This window comes from Dasypus novemcinctus, chromosome 20 (assembly GCF_030445035.2).
Source record: "Dasypus novemcinctus isolate mDasNov1 chromosome 20, mDasNov1.1.hap2, whole genome shotgun sequence".
Classification (NCBI taxonomy): Eukaryota; Metazoa; Chordata; class Mammalia; order Cingulata; family Dasypodidae; genus Dasypus; species Dasypus novemcinctus.
This window is the reverse complement of record NC_080692.1, coordinates 33,634,680-33,652,813: the sequence shown is the minus strand read 5'-3', so window position 1 is coordinate 33,652,813 and position 18,134 is coordinate 33,634,680. Positions and strand designations below refer to the sequence as shown.

The following is an 18,134-nucleotide window of genomic DNA, read 5'->3' as shown; positions in this document are numbered from 1 at the left end:
TCCAGAAAGAAGGAAAGGAGAAACAGGAAGTGCTACCTGAACAACAGTCTTTGTCCTGGCTCCTTCCTGATAATGTTTAGTTTGTAGTAGTGGCGCAGGGCTCTGGACATTTTCTCATAGGTCATGTTTGTTCTGTTCTGTTTGTTCAAAGGAGGGAGAGAGAAAAAAACGACACAATGAAATGAACCTCAGAAAAGGCACTGTGGGAGCCATTCGAATCAAAGCTCTTCAGCAGCTCTCGGCTACCTGCTACGCTGCTGCCTTCCAGGCTATTCATCCCCACCCCTCCGCTTTTCTCCGTCCAGCCACCAAGGTCTCCTCCCAAGGTGGATCACCCTTTGTTAGAAATCTTGGAGCTCTTGCTAATAAAGCAAGTCTCCCGGCAACCTCCCGTATTTCCTTGTCCCAAGAGGCTCTCTGCTTTGCCCGAGGAACTTCCTGCAGGCTCCCCTCGTCTTTGGGTCAGCCTTCAACTTCGGAGCCACTCGCCCTCACCATTTCTTTCTATTTTTTTTTTTTTTTTTTTTGCTGTTCCAATAACCTTTCCCAAACTGGTGTTTCTTGTTTGTCAGGTTGGTTTAACCTCCTGCTGTGGATGCAGGAAGCAGGGGCTCTGGGGCTATGGGGGGAGCTGCAGCCGGGCTTCCTCAGGGACCCACACGGTCAGGTGTCTGTCCTGGGGGCCTTGCTGTGGGTGGTCAGGGGCCGCCGTTCTGGGCAGGGACTGGGCAGCACCTGCCTTGGCCTCGGTCACCACACTGCTCACAGGCTTGGCCCCACACCCAGCTGTCCGAGGTGTGGCTCAGAGGGTGGTCACCCACTTTCTACATCAACAGATGTTCTCTTTCAAAGGCCATTCCCTCTTCCCAGTTTGGAAAATTGTGAGGGCAACTGTACTTCTTCTTGCACTGTTTGCTTTTAAATGGGATATTTTCAAGTCAGAGTCTAAGTTGTTTCCAGATAGAAATGGGCCTTTGTGAACATGGGAGCTTCGAATTGAGCAGAAGTGACACTTTCTAAAACTCCCCTGTGAGCTGTAGAGTCCCTGCAGTGCTTCCCTCTTAGCTGGCCCCTAATTGTGGTGGTGGGTGGGAGGGTGGAGCTGGGTTAAGGGGGTAGGGAGGGGGCTTACCCATCAAACCAGGATGTGCTGAGGCAACCTGAGGGAACCTGGCATAGGTAACAGGTGGAAAGGCACATTTAATTATTTCCTTCCCTTTGCAACTAATTGTTTGCCCAGTGAGGAATAAACTAGGTAATTACAGGCAGATTTAGGAAGCAGAAGACAGACAGTTATCCTCCAATCCAGTGGTAAAGACTCTATACTGGCATTAGTTTATGCAGCAAGTATCTAGTGCCCTTTACCTTATGATTGCCCCACAGTCGAGCCAGTCCATTGGGATCCACTATTCGGAATATTTTGGATTCTTTGTCCTCCCATCGGATGAAGTTTTCGTACCTGCTGTCAGAAAGCAGTTGATAGACGTAATCCCAAAGTAGTCTACAGTCTAGGGAGGAAAAAGGCGAGAAAGCACTGTTGAGAATGGTTCTTGTGGCACAAACAAGACATCAGAAGACAACCCAGCAATTGCTTTTGTATGCTTTAAATTGCCTGTCTAGCTTCCTCAATCCACAGGAAGGAAGCTGAGGTCCGCAGAGGTCAAGCGAGATGGCGTTGGAGAAGCGTGGCCTTTGAGCGGCAGAGGCCTCGGTGACTGCCCGGGCCAGTGTGAGGACACGGCGGCCTGGACAGGACGCAGTGAGATCTCGGTGGTCATGAATCAGTACCTTGAACCTGAGCAGTGCCTGTGCAAAAAATGGGGAGCAGGCAGAGCGTGTGGGCTAGAAGTATGCCGGAAGGGTGAATGGGGAAGCAGGGGGCGTCTCCATGCTCCAGAGAGAGAGGTGTGGAGAAAACGCTGGTGCTAGATTATTTTTGTGTTGGTGGGCGATGAATGGATAAAGATGAGAAGACTGGGGTAGGCTAAAAAATAGCAGAAAAGGAAGAGTGATGAATGAACAACTGTGGGGGAAAAAAAACTACGTTAGCATAGTTTTAAAAAAATACAGATATATTCTCATTATAGCATATTTTGGAGACCTTTAATTGCATTGTTATAATGGAATCATGGTAGAAAGGAACCCAGGGTGAAAAAAACAACCACTTTCTCCATTTGCAGAAGTGATGTCTGGTCATTCTTAAGCACCTTACCAGACACTGTGCTAGTAGGTCTGGGGTCTTGGCTGTGGACTGGCACACCCTTTCCTTATTCTGGGGCTTTCTGGCTTTGTGCCATAAAGGTATGTAATTTGTCCTTCAGCAGAGCCTTGACAGGGAGGGGGATAGATGTGAACCCTCCAGGTTAGCTGAGGCTGGACTGGCCTCCAAATGAGGGTAAGAGGAACCAGTTTCCAGGGGCTGGCCATATGGCATCACCCAGAAAGCCTGGTAGAAAGTGATCAATTATTGATCACAAGGTATGTGCTGGCCACTTAACACACATTATCTCTAATCCTTGCAGAGGTGAAAATAACTGGCCTGAGTTCCCTGGGATTTGAATTCAGGCTCTTAAAGTAAAGTATGTTGGGTGAGGCTTGGTTGTCCAATTGGGACCTGAAGATCTTAGAGCCAATACATTCGTATCCCAGAGCCAGAAATACACCCCTCTTTGGAGTCTATCTACAAGGGAAATTCAGCCGGTAACGTTGGGTTAGTTTTATTAAGCTCTCTGAGGTTCTGTTTCCTCGTTTATGAAACGGAAATAACACTTACTTTACAGGATTATTGTATTACTGATAATGCATGTAAAGAGAAAGTAATAAACACACCATAGTCACCAGGCGCTAGCTGCGGGCACTGTGCTGCGTACCTCCCGAAGCACAGCTGCACTTGACCTCACCGCCGCATGACGGAGGCAGGTGCTGTTGCTATTCCTACTTCACAGACGAGGAAGCTGGGGCTTAGAGGGTTTACTCACTCATCACTGAAGGGCACAGCTTGTAGGTGGCGCACGGAGGACTCTAGGCTCTGCGTGACTCCACAGCCTGTGCTGTCACCCTTCCTGATGGGATTTCTATTCAGAGAAACTGTTTAATGAGTATATATTGGTAAAATTTTAGGGCTTTCCAGAGCAAGGTTTAATTTTAGGGCTTTCCAGAGCAAGGTTTAACTTTGTTTAGTGCATCCTTTGTGAGATCTGACTTCCTCTCTGGACAGCAGATGAACTGTCATAAACTTGACGTCTTCCAGGGAGATTACTCTTTCAGAGGTCTACCACTAAACTTAAATGACCTTAAGTATTCAGTATCCCTTACTATGTCTGCCCTCCTCCTCCCCCTCCCCATTATCTGTGTCTAAAAATTAATGCAATACAAGATTTGTTGTGTTTTGGAAAAGGACAGCGTGGCAGCGGTCTTAAAAGTTTGAATCCTATTCTAACACCAGAAGTTGACCACTCCCGTCTATTACTACTATCTACCTGCTAGCTGAGCTCTTCATGGCCAGAAGGTGGGGTGCAATGGGGCAGGGAGCAGGGGCACCAACCCTGGCACCAGAAATTAGGTCACAAAATCACTCTCAATGAATTGTAAAAGATTGAAATCATACAAAATATCCTTAATAGAAGGAAGCTAGAAATCAGTAACAGAGGGAAGACCTCTGTTATTCACAAATAAGAAGAAATTAAACAACACACTCTTAAGGAATCAATGGGTAAAAGAAGACATCAGGAAATATCTGGAGACAAATGAAAATGAGAACACAACACAGCAAAACTTATGGGATGCAGCAGAGGCAGTGCTGGGAGGGAAATGTATAGCTCTAAAGTGTTTACATGGAAAAGCAGAATGATCTCCTATCAGTAACATCCTCACACTTGAAGGTACTAGAAAAAGAAGAGCAAATTAAACCCAAAATGAGCAGAAGGAAATACTAAAGATTAAAATAGAAGTAAATGAAATAGAGAATAACACCAACAAAAAACAATGGAGAGAATCAACAAAACCCAAAATTGGTTCTTTGAAAAGATCGAAAATCAACAAACATTAACTACAGGGAAAAAAGAGGACGCAATAACAAAAAACAGAAATGAAAGGGGGGGGCATTACCAGCAACCTTACAGAAATAAAATACCTTGCAAAGTCAGTGTTCCACACCACCGTAGACTGAGAATAATCTAAGTCTCTCTCAAGGCATGTGAAAGAAGGTGGTCTGTGCGTAACTCCTCGTCTTCCTACAGGGTTACAGTAATTTTCACTATTAACAGGCTGGTGACACCTTTGGTTTCTGGATTAGAATGTAATTCTCCAGCGTGTTCACTTTAATAAAACGTAATAATAAAGAATCTCCTTGGCTGTCTTTTGCAGTCTGGTATAATGAAATTTTGCCCACAGGAAGGTGAGAGCTATACTGGCCGTCCTCTGGGCTCCAGAGGGAAGACGTTCACCCAGAGCTGAACCTGCCCACTGCTTTGTTTCAGTTGCACCTCTTTTATTCTCCTGGTGTGTTCTATTTCTCACAAGTGGTGAAGCACAAGCTGGGTCATCTGTCCAAGTAAGGCCTTAACCAGGCCCAGGATATACTGTGTTGGTTTTTCAGAGACATCAAACAGGGACCTTTAGGAAACCCTCTGCGAAAGGAAATCTAGAGATCTAAAGGGGTGATCTAGATGGTACATGGATGGTAAATGAAAGGCAGGTTTACCAGAAAACAGACTTGACCTATAAGACCCCAGAACATTCACAGCTTACAAACTTTTCCCTTCCATAAGGGTGAAAGTAAGCTCAAACAAGCTGCCAGTTGGTCATTTTAAGTGCCATTTCATCCAGCAGAGCCAGTGTTAGCTGAGTAGTAACAATATGTTGATGTTCAAAATGTACTGAATTACTTATTAATGGAGGCAGCAACAGGAATTATGTGGCAAAAAGTAGCTGTTTCAAGCTCAGGGTATAAGTGGCTTTTATAACCCTATTAACTGTTTTGTTTCTTTAGTTAAAAATCATGCCCAGATGATAAAAATAACTACCCTGACCACATGACTGCTTTTTATAATTGAAGTTCAACCCACATGGGTTATTTTTGGTTTTAAGATTTTAATTAAAAAAAGAAAAGAAAAGGTAGGCCCTCTGTTGGTTCGTAGATCCTTTGGTGGCCGTTACCCCTAGTTCACCAGCAATTTTTCAGCTTCATCAAAACCCATGTTTGTACAGATAAGATGTTCCTCAAACATCAGTGACGATACTCAATACTATGTAATAAAACACACAAATTCTATAAACAAAAGTCCATCCCGATACAAAATACCTGAACATGCATGTGGAAACTTCTTTCATCACCAGATATTTATTTTAAGTGCATTTCTCTTAAAGGACTTTCTTCCATCTGAAGGCATGTGGCTACTTACACGTATGTCCAGTATTTGGACAGTCTCTTCCATGAGAGGAAGTTTATGAAGGGTTTAGTGCCAATGAAGTGCCATTTTCCAATTGTAGGAAGAGCTCTTTCCTTCCTGCTGGGTGAGGAACCCTGAGTATCCACAGCTAAAGGGCATTGTAAAAAAAATTCCTTCCTGTGGTTAAGAAATATTTTCACTCCTACGTCTGTCTCCTACCAGAGACTCATTGTATAAACTCATTGAGCAGAGATTGTAAAAAATGGGCAATTCACACATAACATGGTTTCTAAAGGAAAAAAAAAAAGCCATGCTAGACAACACTGACTTTTAGAAAATTTGAGTAGGCGAGTTAAGTTATCGACAAAGGGAATGTTTAATGATAATGGTTAATCTAAATTTCATGGAAGTTGCTAAGAAAGTAACTTTGTGCTGTTTTAACTGTCTAAATGGAATTTTAAACATAGGCCTATAAACCAGAGTTCCATGGGTGTAATCACCAACAGGCAGAGACCGAGTACTAGTGTTGAATTTTTAAAATTACCTAAAAATTAATAAACTCAGAAGGGGTTCACACACAAAGGTTGCTACTGTGCTTTACAGCAGAGGTTCTAAACTCAGGGTGATTTTGCCCCCCAAGACCCAGCAGGCAATGTCTGGAGACGTTTTTGGTCGCCATGATTCAGGGTGGGGGTGGCTGCTGGCATCCAGTGGGGAGAGGCCAGGCACACCGTGAAACAGACCCTGCGATGGTTAGGGCTCTTGTGTCAACTCGGCCAGGTAATTGTGCCCAGTTGTTTGGTCAAGCAAGCACTGGGCTAACTGTAATACAAGGGCATTTATGGACTTTAGTCACCATTGACTTTACTGCCATGGTAAATCATAGATAGCTGGTTATAATTACATCGGTCAGGGAGATAGATTGCCATCTGCAATGAGTGACGCTTAACCCAATCAGTTGAATGCCTTAAAAGGGGAAGTGATTCCAGCATTGAGAATTTCCCAGCTCGTCTTTGGACAGCCATCATCTCCCAGAACTCATCGAGAATCTTCACTGGACTTTCATCGGGGCCCCTGGTTGCAGCCTGCCTGCAGAACCTGAACTTGTGCATCCCCACGGCTGCGTGAGAGACTTATAGAATCGCATGCTATTGACAGATACCTTGATATATTATTGCTTGTTTCCCTAGAGAACCCTGGCTAATATAGACCCCAAACCAAGAATGAGCTGGCCCCAAATAGCAAGAGTGCCACGGCTGAGAAACTTGCTGAAAGACACACCGCGCTGGCAACCTTTAGGCTCACTTGCCCCTCCCAAAGGGGCCACTGCCTAGAAGCCTTAAGTTGGTAACACCAGTGCCGCCAGCCCTGGGTCTGTTTGCAGAGCTGTGTTTACAGTGGGCAGCTGCTTGTGCTTGGCTGTGGCTTAGGAAGACAGAAACCACACGGGTGCAGTGGCAGGCTGGGGGACGCAGACACTGAGGCAGAGAGGACAACGCTCTGCTCCTGGCTTCACCAGGGCAGAGGAGTGGTGGCTCACACAGGGCTGGGCCTTTTCCCCTCTGGCTGCATGAGGCGTAGAGCACGGCTGGGCAACCCTGGCACCTGAAACTCCCGCCCTATGGTGAGAGGAAGCCCGCAGCTGGAACCTAGACTCCCTCCTCTGCTTGGCTCAGGCTTGAGTGCGGCCTGGGAATTCACATCCAGGATCCTTTAAGGATCCAAAGGGTTGTGAGGAAGGGTGCTGTAAGAGGGGAGAGGAGCCAAGAGGCCACAGGCTGGGACGGGGCACCCAGCTAACCAACCGAGAGGTTCAGGTTTGCAAAGAAAATTGAGGGACCTAAAAGTCGTGAGATAAACACAAGAAGTGAAATATTCTCTATGCGGGTAGGGCATGGACTTGGAACCACCAAATATGTACAGACATCTCAAGTCCCCACTTTTGGGGTATGGATGCATTATAAAACATTTCTCAGTTTTACCAATGAATCTTGCTTTTTGAACTGATTTCTGGATTAAGGACAAGGAAGGGACAAGCAGACAGGAAATCTGGCAGCTCAGGACTTAAGTGAATGAAGAATGGTAAAAAAAATTTTTTTAAGACCTGGCTGTCTCACTAAAACCAAAGGAGGAGCTTCATTTGTTTGATGGCACAAATTAAGATGGATATTGCCTTGTGCTGGCAAAGACAAAATCTGGCATTTGAAGATGCTATGCCCCCATCTCCTAGAACAATTCCTGGGACACAAGAGATGTGTGATATTTTTTGAGTAAATGAATGAATCAGTAAATTCATACTTCAAGTGTACAAAGAAACCATTTCTTTATCTTAGTGGTATTTTATTTATGCTAATTATGTTATTGTAACTATTCTGGACAGGTCTACAAACACAGCCTGCAGTCCAGGGCCTGTCTCCTCTCTCATATCACCTGCTAATGTTCTTCCCATGTCTTAGACCTGCCTCATCACCACAACAGTAAAGGAAGGAAGTCCTTGAGAGCAGGGACAGTGTTTTCTACTCCTGCATTCTAGACAGTGTCTGTGGTTCCAGGCATACTCTGACCATACAAATAAACAATGCTCTAGGCCCAGGGGGAAGCAATCTTTTTCAGTAGAGGGCCAAACGGCATGTGTTTATATTCTGCAGACCGTACGGGGTCTGTCACAACTGTTCAGTTCTGTGTGGCAGAGCGAAAGCAGCCACGGGCAGGAGGAATGGAGCGGGCGTGGCTGCGTTCCAGTGAAACCTGAGTTATGAAGACACAGGAGGTAGCTGGACTGGTCCTGGGGGCTGTATCCCCCGTCTCTGCTGCAGATGCCAGGCCAGAAAGGAAGCCAGTGTGAGAGCAAGAAGGCTGGACAGAGGTTCGAGGTGCAGGGCCGCCTGACGAGTCTGGATCCCATTGCATCTGCAAAGGGCCCTCCCAGCTTTGAAATCATCTAATTCTAAGAACAAATTTCCACAGGTACCGAAAACCTGATTCACGGCGTCACTAGGGTTATGCTTCATCAGCCTACAGGGGCTCCTGCCAATATACTCTTTGGCTATGAAACACCCTAGTGGGACACAGGCCAGTAAAACTTCTTGTAGATTGAGAAAATGCTAGACGGTTGACAGATATTCCTTCCAGTTCTCCACCACCACCACAAGCAATCCTTTTTCTGAGGAGGATAAATGGAAAATAAGCACAGAAAGAAGCACCTTGCTCACTGCTGTGTACAACACTGACTACTAAATAAAAAATAGAACCCCGGGGTCTTGCCTCACTCCCCCATGTTAAACTCCCTCCCATGAACATTAGCTATTCCAACTTGTTAAACCCTTAATAACAACCCTTCTTATCCTTTGACACCTTTAAAAACAAGTCACATGTTATACTTAAATAGATCTAGGGAAACGGACTTTGGCCCAGTGGTTAGGGTGTCCGTCTACCACATGGGAGGTCCGCGGTTCAAACCCGGGCCTCCTTGACCCGTGTGGAGCTGGCCCATGCGCAGTGCTGATGCGCGCAAGGAGTGTCGTGTCACACAGGGGTGTCCCCCGCGTAGAGGAGCCCCAAGCGCAAGGAGTGCACCCATAATGAGAGCCGCCCAGCGCGAAGGATGGAGCAGCCTGCTGAGGAATAGCGCCGCCCACACTTCCCGTGCCGCTGACGACAACAGAAGCAGACAAAGAAACAAGACGCAGCAAATAGACACAGAGAACAGACAACAGGGGGAGGGGAGGGGAATTAAATAAATAAAAATAAATCTTTAAAAAAAAAAAAAATAAATAGATCTAATGTGTGGTTTGTATTTAAACTGTCTACCACCTACTGCATTTCCTTTATTGATTATTTTAGTTTTTCTACATGGTACCTACACCAAAGCAAATTGTCATGAATTTGCAAATAATTCCTTGATTGTGTGATGCATTCCAATTTCAGAGACATTAAAAAGTGGGAAAAAAAATAATGGAAGAGGGTGGATTTTTAATTGACCTTGATTGAGTCTTGATTTCCATTTCTAACTAAAATAAGAAAAATACAATGGGCCTTGTCTTGCTTTGCTCTTGGAGTCTGCTCCATCTGGAATGACTTCTTTTTCTCTACTCTACATTAATCCATATTCTAAGCATTCATCAAAGCCCAGCAAAAGCCAGCTCCTCCATGCAGCCTTCCCTGACTTCCCGTGGTACATAATGGCTGTCTAAGGCACTTATCACCTACTGCACTTTGAGAGCTAACTGTGCTATGCTTTACTGATCTTTGATGATAGATTGCATTTTATACCTCCCCACAAGAACGCAGTACAGTGCCTTAGACACAGAGGTGTCCAAATGCATAAAACGTAGTGTACCCAAGCAAGTTATACCTGAATGACAACAAATTTGGTTGTTTCTGGATCACTTTCCTAGCAGTGTTTCCCACCTCCACTCTCCAGGTGTGGTACACATCAGTGTGACATTGCTCACTTTAAGAACTTAAAGGTCCAACAATGAGCCCTTGATATTAATGACTATTATGCTTGTAAGCCTGTGCACCTGAAATAAGAACAAGGCCTAGAGCTGCACTGCAGGGTGCCTGAGAGTTACCTCCTGAGAGCCTCTGTGTTGCTCAAATGTGGCCAGTCTCGAAGCCAAACTCAGCATGTAAATGTGTTGCCTTCCCCCCATCGTGGGGCATGACTCCCGGGATGAGCCTCCCTGGTACCGAGGGATTACTACCAAGTACCAGCTGATGATGTAACTAGAAAATGACCTTGAATAAGAGGGTCAACTCGGACCAGCAGGATATCTCAGTCTACATATAATACCAGGAGTTAAAAATGCTTTTTGACCTGAATAAAAGGGGGAAATGGAAAGGACAAATGAGTTTATATGGCTATGAGTCTCTAAAAAGAGCTGGGAGGTTATCAGAGGGGTTGCCCTTATGCACTCCTGAGCAGAGTCCCAGAGACAGATAACAGTAGATGCAACCCCAGGTATTGGTTATTCTGAGGGTTGCAGAGACCCATAGGTTCTATGGTCATGGCAGATGGAGTTCAGTGCCATGTCAGTTGGCCCTACTTTGGAGTTTGTGTTTCTTTGTGATGGAGCTGAACTCAGATGTAATCTTTGTCCACAAGCCTCTCCTGTTACTTTTATGGGAACTGTAGTTGGTGCTAGGGTTTAATGTATACCCAGGGAATCTGAATCTCTGGACTGACTGTGTGATAGCCAGGCCCTGGGCCTCAACAGACTTGTAGCTCCTACACTCTGGGGACTTACCCCACTCAGCTAAAATGGAGGTGAAAAAGGTCAACCACCACACCAGGGAGCCAAGAGTGCCTACAACTGAAAGCAGGAGAATTGCATTCAGCATCCATGTGGAATCTAAGCCCCCTCTTGATATAGATGTGGAGTGGACATGGACATTCTAGGATCCACAGGATGGAGGAATAGAGAATGGATTAGAGTGGACTTACTGATATTCTATTCATGAACTATTGTGATTAGTAATAGAAGAAAATGTGGCATTGATGTGGAGAAAGTGGCCATGGTGGCTGCTGGGGGTAGGGAGTGGGAGGAAGAGATGTGATGTGGGGGCATTTTCAGGGGTTGGAGTTGTATTGGGTGGTGCTGCAGGGACAGTGACCAGACACTGTATGTCCTCCCATGGCCCACTGGGTAGACTGTGGGAGAGTGTGGGCTATGGTGTGGACTAATGACTGTGAGGTGCAGTGGTGCTCAGAGATGTATTCACCAAGTGCAATGAATGTCTCATGATGATGGAGGAGGTTGTTGTTATGGGCAAAGGAGTGGGGCGAGGGGGGTGGGGAGTATATTATGACCTCATATTTTTTGAATGTAACATTAAAAAATAAAGAAAAATAAATAAATAAAAGTACAGCTAGCACTTGTGGGAAAAAAAAAGAACTTTACATCATAGGAGGGGATCGCTCAATGCATTGAACTTCCAATAAACAGAACAAATGTTACAAGAAACAGAGTAGTCAAAAATTACACTTGGAGGACTGGAGTGGAGAGTATCAAAATGAAACCAAGGCTTCTGGAATTGTGATGAGTTGTCTGTGAAGGGTTACAAAATCAAGGCTAAGTGTAGAGCTGGAAGGAATTTTAAAGATCATCCAGTTCAACCCTCTTAATTTACCCTTGAGAAAAACAATGCCTTTGAGTTAAGTGAGTTAATCCTGGATTTAGTTAAATTAGTAAATGTATACATTTGGGGATTTAAAAGCTTTTTAATATACCATTTCCGATAGATTAAATTATATGCTCCAACAAAGACATGTTCTTAATCTGCATTCATGTGGGTGTGAGCCCAGTGTAAAGAGGACCTTTTGGAGAGGTTAATATTAGTTCCAGTGTGACCCAACTGAAGCAGGGTGGCCCTTAATCCATGTTAACCAAGTACTGATAAGCAGAAGAAATTTGGGCACAGTCGGTTAGAGAAGGACTGACAGGAACCAGAAACCGGAAGTCAGTAGAAACCAGAAAAGCAGCCACAGGAAAAGAAGATCTCCACGTTATAGAAGGCAGGGCTGCAAGCTGAGGCACCCCAAGGACTGAGTGCTACGGGCACCAAGAGAAAGCACAGCCTTGCCCCCGGTGGGGGCTGCTAACTTCCAAAACCACAGGCCAATAAATTCCTGTTGTTAAGCCCACCTGTTATATAGTATTTGTCATAGCAGCAGAGCAAACTAAGACAGCATTAAAGCATTAATAATGAACAGCTGTAAGGGACTGTGTCATATTCCAACAGTTAACACATTCCCCCAAAGGATCTAGGTGCCTTGTTTTTATTTTGCATGAAAATTCTGACTCCCTAGAGCCATAAAGAAAAGCCTAGATTCCCCTTCCTGCGTGTTCTTGAGAGATGCACCAAAGATCATCAGTCGGTTGGTACGATATTCCAAGGACCTTCTTACTGATGAGACTGCATTCATTATCAAACAATTTCGATATTCAAGAATAAGATTGAGGAGTGGAACTGGCTCAAGCAGTTGGGCACCCACCTCCCACACAGGAGGTCCCGGGTTCAGTTCTTGGTGCCTCCTAAAGACGATGAGTAGATGTCGCAATGAGCAGACATCGAAAGCGCATCAAGGAACAGAAGGAACAATGAGTAGATGCTGCAACAAATAGATGATGCAGTCAGGGGGAGTGGATATGGCTCAGGCGGTTGGGCACTCCAGGTTTGGTTACAGTACCTCCCACAGAAGATGAGGAGACACAGCAAGCAGACAGAGGAGGGAGCCATCCCGGGGTGGGGGGTGGGGGTGGGGGGGTGGGCAGTGAAAAAAAAAAAGAAGATTGAAAAAACATAGTAGTATAATTTTAAGATACTAATTTGAAATTTATAAAACTTGTGACACAAGGGCAAAAATAACTCCCCTAAACAGTTTAACTTTCTTGATTTATGGGCTTATCTTAGATTCCCAAGAAGTCCTATGGGGAAGACAGCATCATAGAGGAGGCAGGCACAAGGGACAGTGACGTGGGAGCCAGGTCCCGGAAAGCAGCAAACAGAGGCAGCAAGGAGAATCCTGCAGACCCCGGCCCCCCACCTGTACTTGATCTTTGGCAAAGGCCTTTTGTCTCTGGGGCTGAATTTCCCCTTCCACATAAAGTGAAGATAGCAGTAATAAGCAACCTCCAAGAGCTCCCCTGAGAATTAAAAACTAGTAAAAAAATTATCTGCAAAATTCCAAGTACTGCGGCCCAGACCGTGTGAAAGATGAGACCTGCCACACGCACACAAGAAGGGTCTTGCCTGGAAAGTGCCAGTCGAGCCATTCTTATTATTCACAGTAGAGCACTGACCCCATCCTCGTTCTAGAATTATCTGGAGAAACTCACAAGCTCTGCCTGAGCTGTTTTGCTTCTGAGCTCCTTGTTGTTTGATTCTGTTCTTCTTTTCACAGTTTTTCTTTCTATTACATAAAAATTCTAATATATACGTAAAAGTAGAGAAAACAATGGGATGAACCCTGTGCATCCCGCATCCAGCCATACAACTGTTAGCTCATGGCTAATCTTATTTTATGTATACCACACCCATTCCCTGTCCCCTACCCCTGTGGGACCATTCTGAAGTGGCATGTATCATTTAATTTTTCATGGTCTTTGAAAAAACATAAGTCACATTTCTTGGCCATTTTCTTTTCTTGATTCAGCATTTCTGAGGTAAATTATTTAAAACAGAACTGAGGCAATACTGGAGGTACACATGGGACCAATGAAAAAGTTAGGAATGAATTATTTAAATTAAAAAAAAAGACAGTGAATCAAGGCAGGTGCAGTTAGAGCAGGTCTGTAGGGAGTCCTGGTATCAGCAGATGGAAGAAGGGGAGCTTCTCACCTTACCTTGAGCAAGTGTCCTCTCCTGCCTCTGTCCCACCAGTGAAAGCATAATCGCCTTCAATATCCAGCTCTGTCCCCTGAAAAACCTCCCTCGGTTCCTCCAGTCAAAAGGAGCCCTCCCTTCTGCTCTGCTCCCATGGCACCTTATTATCTTGGCACCCAGTGGGTACTATGAATGCTTGTGGCCTGAATGAATGAGACCCAGGATTTACTTCATTGGACCTTATAGCTTAGTTAGTGGTTTTCACATTGGCCTTTCCCACCAAGTTTTAAATTCCTTGAGGAAAGAGGCCATGTGTTAAATTAGCTCTATCTCCCCAACTTCCTAATGTGTTGATCTGTACAGCAGGTGCTCAACACCCGTTTCCTGAATGGAGAGACATGCCAGGAAAAGAGCTAACCATGCTAAATGGTTGGAGGATTAAGCTTTCTGGAAGGATGACTTCATGCAAATTATGGACAGATGAACAAAACTACAATGTGCAGATTTGTTCACTGGTTTCATGGCTTGCCTTAGGCAAGCAAATTGGAGCTTGACATCACAAAAGAGAAAGCATTTGGGAGTGGCTGCCTCTCTCCCAATGACAGGGCAGCACCTGCCTGGAACACCAGTCCTGTGTTCTGTTCTCCTAACCCCTCCCAAGGTGAAGGCTCTGCTGAGTTACTGCCCACCGATGGAATTACAGGCCTGAATCCCAGACAAAGGTTCTTTATGCTGGGCTGGTCATTACTTAGCTGCCGCGAGCTTCAGTACGGGCCCATTAACATGCTCATAAACCTCTTATTTTAAATGTTTTCGCTTAGCCATGATTCTCATGCCATGCTCCTTGTCAGCTGGACGCAGGACATTTGCTTCTGAACATTTCTGAGGCTCATTAACGGCTCCATCCATGCCAGCAGCTCACTGATGAGCCCATCGGGGGTTTCGCCTGATGCAGGCAGAAGCCGCCACTTGCCCTCACCCGAGGGCACCCGACTGGGGATGGCGTGAGGCTAGTGACAGGGCCGGTGACAAGGCTGGAAGGGGAGAGCGGGGCTGGGCCAGGCCTCCCCGGGTGCTGCCGTGGTGGTGGGTCCCCACTCACCTGCTATTCTCCCGATGGGCATGGCGTGCTCCTCGGGCGGGGACACGGAGACCATGATGTGGTTCATGTAAGCCAGGTCCTCCCGGTGGGAGAGGTTGATGGGCTTCCCTTCCCTGTGCAGCCCGTCCTCGGAGAGCCGGGACTGCTTGAAATCCACGGAGTGCCGGGGGTTCAGGATCAGAGGGTGCATGATGGGGCTGGGCATCAGCTGGATGACCCGCGTGCTCTCCTGCCGGGGGCTGGAGGGCTTCTGGTGGGGCTCGGAGGACGGCGGGCAGTGATTGTTCTCCATGGGGGACACCGACAGGGGGTAGGGATCCTGGTGGTTGTTCTCCGGATGGAGTCTCGGCCCCTGCGCCCTCTCGGCGGGGGAGAGGCGGCGGATCATGTTGTCCAGGGGTGACCGCAGGGGCCGCTGCTCGGGGTCCGGGGAAGGCCGGTGGTTGGTCGTGATGGGCGACCGGGCGCGATGCAACAGTTCAATGGTGGGAGGGTTGTGGTGCATGTTCTCCACTGATGGCCTTGGGGTCCTCTGGACACAATTATCTGGAGGAAAGGGAAGACAATCACAGACCCCCGTGAATGGTCAGGGAAGGGCCTTTGCTGTGGCTCTAAACGCAGCAGGCTGTGCAGCATCTTTCTTCCCCCGATGCTTAAAAACAAAATTGCACGTACTTGGAATTCTTTTCCTACTGCTAGACAAGCTAAGAATGTCTACAGACATTCCATTAATCACCTGCTAGTGCCTTCTGAACACAATGAGGCCACACTTTCATTCTTTCTCTTTGGATCACTTAAACCTTCTATGTGGTGGCTTTCAGAGTGGGGTCTTTAGGGGTTTCTCTCTAGACACTTTCACTGGCTTGTGTTTTCATAATCAAATTTTAAGTATCCTCTTTTTCCAGAAGTTGTTGTTGGTATGAATGATAATAGTGATGATGATGATTAAGAATTACTATATCCTAGGCACTGGGTTAAATTGTTTAAAACTCACAGCATGCCTAAGCGGGAACTGCCCTGACTACTCCTGTTTTACAGGTACAAAACTGAGGCACAGAGAACTTAAGTAACTTACCCAAGGTCACAGAGCCAGGGGATGAGAACCAGTTGGATTATACTATGCTGCTGTTTTGGTATGTAGAACCCGGGGTCCAAACCTGCTCTAAGAATGAGCAGTGGCCCTAGTTTACAGAGTGACAGTCTTGTTGTGCTTGAAAGACCTTTTAGGAGCACCTTGCCCTTCAGTGCTGAGACCTTGCAAATGCTTCGAGGCAGGTAGGGGTAAGTAAGCAAAGGGATGGATGAACAACTCCAGTAATACCTCCACCCCCTCCCACTTGAACTTTCAAGCTCAGCAAGTGCAGCAGCAGCAGCGTACATAGCTCAGCAACAAGAGCAGAGAAATGGATGTGGCTCAAGCGGCTGAGCGCCTGCTTCCCACATGGGAAGTCCCGGGTTCAGTTCCTGGTGCCTCCTAAAAACAAAACAAAACAAAAACAAACACCAAGCAAACAAAGAAAAAACCAACTCAGGGGAGCAGATGTGGCTCAGTGGTTGAGTGCCGGCTTCCCATGTATGAGGTCAAGGCTTTAATCCCTGGCCCTGGTACCTTAAAAAAAAGACAAAGCAACAGAGGTAGCTAGAAGTACTCTGCAGGGGAGGGGGGGGGGGGCGGCGCAGAGGGGAAGGCCAGGATGCTGGCTCTAGGAGTCCTTGCCAAGGCTCAGACGGACATAGAAATCTGTCCATGAAAATGGAATTTTCTACAGGTTTCCACACCCATCTGAGTGAGGACTCTGGCTGTGCCTGCTCCTAGAGCTATCTCACCAAGGATGTACATGATTACTCGTTTCTGTTCTAGTCAGAGACTTGTTCATGATACGAAATAAAGCAAGTCAAAGATGTCATTTTTGCCCATTAAGACAATATTTACATGAAGAATATTAAAAGGGGCTCTGGGAATCTTGTAGGGTCAGAGCAGAGACAGAAGTGGCAGTTTCTCAAAGCTTTATATAGGGTTAAGGGAAAACAGGAACTTCCTTTCTCAAAGCTCCACTAAATCTTGCCTATCATATATAACAGTGAACAAAAAAAAGTTCATGATCATTAAAAGATCATATCCCTGAAAGCAAGGGACTCATTTTGTGAATACTGTATAATCTGTTGCCATGAATTCAAAAGTGCTTCACCAATACAAGACTGGTTTAATAGTTCACAATATATTTAAACAATGGAGTACTATGCAGCTATAACAAGGAATGAGGAGTATTTTACTTTTAGGACTTATTTCCAGGCTATGTTAGATAAGAAAAGCAAAATAGAGAAAAGTGATTTGGGTATGCTACCATTATCTAAGTAAGTAGGAAGGGTTCTAGTTTCAGTAATGGTAGAATGGCTTGAATCAGACTAATTCTTTCACAGATAGTAATGACAGAGTCTGGAAAAATACATGTTAAAAAACTACTTTAAGACATTTGAGAGTGGCCAAAAGAAGGCACAGACTGAAGGAGATTTAACTCTTGAAAGAAGGAAATTTTACAGAGTAAGATCTGCATTTATATGGTTTTTCCCCTGAGGGTACGTCCCAATCCATATGGCATGGAGAAGCTAGAAAACAGAAAGTTGTTTAAGATGTCAGAGAACAGACTGTGGAGCTTCCAGTATGGCAGAAAATTGAGGGGCAAATCTCATAAAAGAGAGAGCCTCAGAGGGTGTAGTCACTAAATCAGCAAAGAAGCTTCCTTCAAATCCTTATCTGACTCCAGAACAGCACATGTGCAGGGGAGACATGTCTCAGGAGCTCAGTGAAAAGCAACCACTGTATGGTTGAATGAGATGAACAAAAATCGAAGCCTCTGGCCACTGCAGTGGAGACTGAGTTTGGAATTTGAATCTCATCAAGTTAGAAATGCCCTGTATAGAGCTCAGGCTTTCTAATACCCAAGAATTGCCACACCTTAGGCATGAAGGCTATGTTCCAAGAATAACGAATTTGCCTGAGGACTTGAGACAAAACTGAAACAAACCTGTCCTAACAAAGTATAAAACCAAGTCTTCAAAATTCCAAAGTGATCATCTAGTAATTTAACTGCCCGCTAGAACAAAAGTCAACACTTCTGAGGAATATAACATGACCCAGAGTCTTTAAATATTATCCATAAAGTTCACTAATCAATATTTTTTTAGACATGAAGAAGTGGAAAAATGTGAACCATAATCAAGAGGAAAGGCAGTTAACAGAAACAGACCCTGAGCTAACCCAGATGTTAAAATTACCTGACAAGAACTTTAAAGCAGCTGCTATATATAGGTTC

The 18,134-nt window shown here is 45.5% G+C and overlaps 1 protein-coding gene across 3 annotated transcripts in view; it reads right to left on the bottom strand.

Moving 5' to 3' along the window:
• Positions 1-18,134, bottom strand: part of ETV6 (ETS variant transcription factor 6) — a 243,737-nt gene that overhangs the window by 7,220 nt on the left and 218,383 nt on the right. For all 3 annotated transcript variants that reach the window (XM_058282802.2, XM_058282803.2, XM_058282804.2), the window contains 3 exons: positions 14,821-15,366; positions 1,366-1,508; positions 37-137 (listed from right to left, as the gene is read on the bottom strand). In XM_058282802.2, the coding sequence (XP_058138785.1) occupies positions 37-137; positions 1,366-1,508; positions 14,821-15,366 (790 nt within the window). The remainder of the gene's footprint in view (positions 1-36; positions 138-1,365; positions 1,509-14,820; positions 15,367-18,134) is intronic.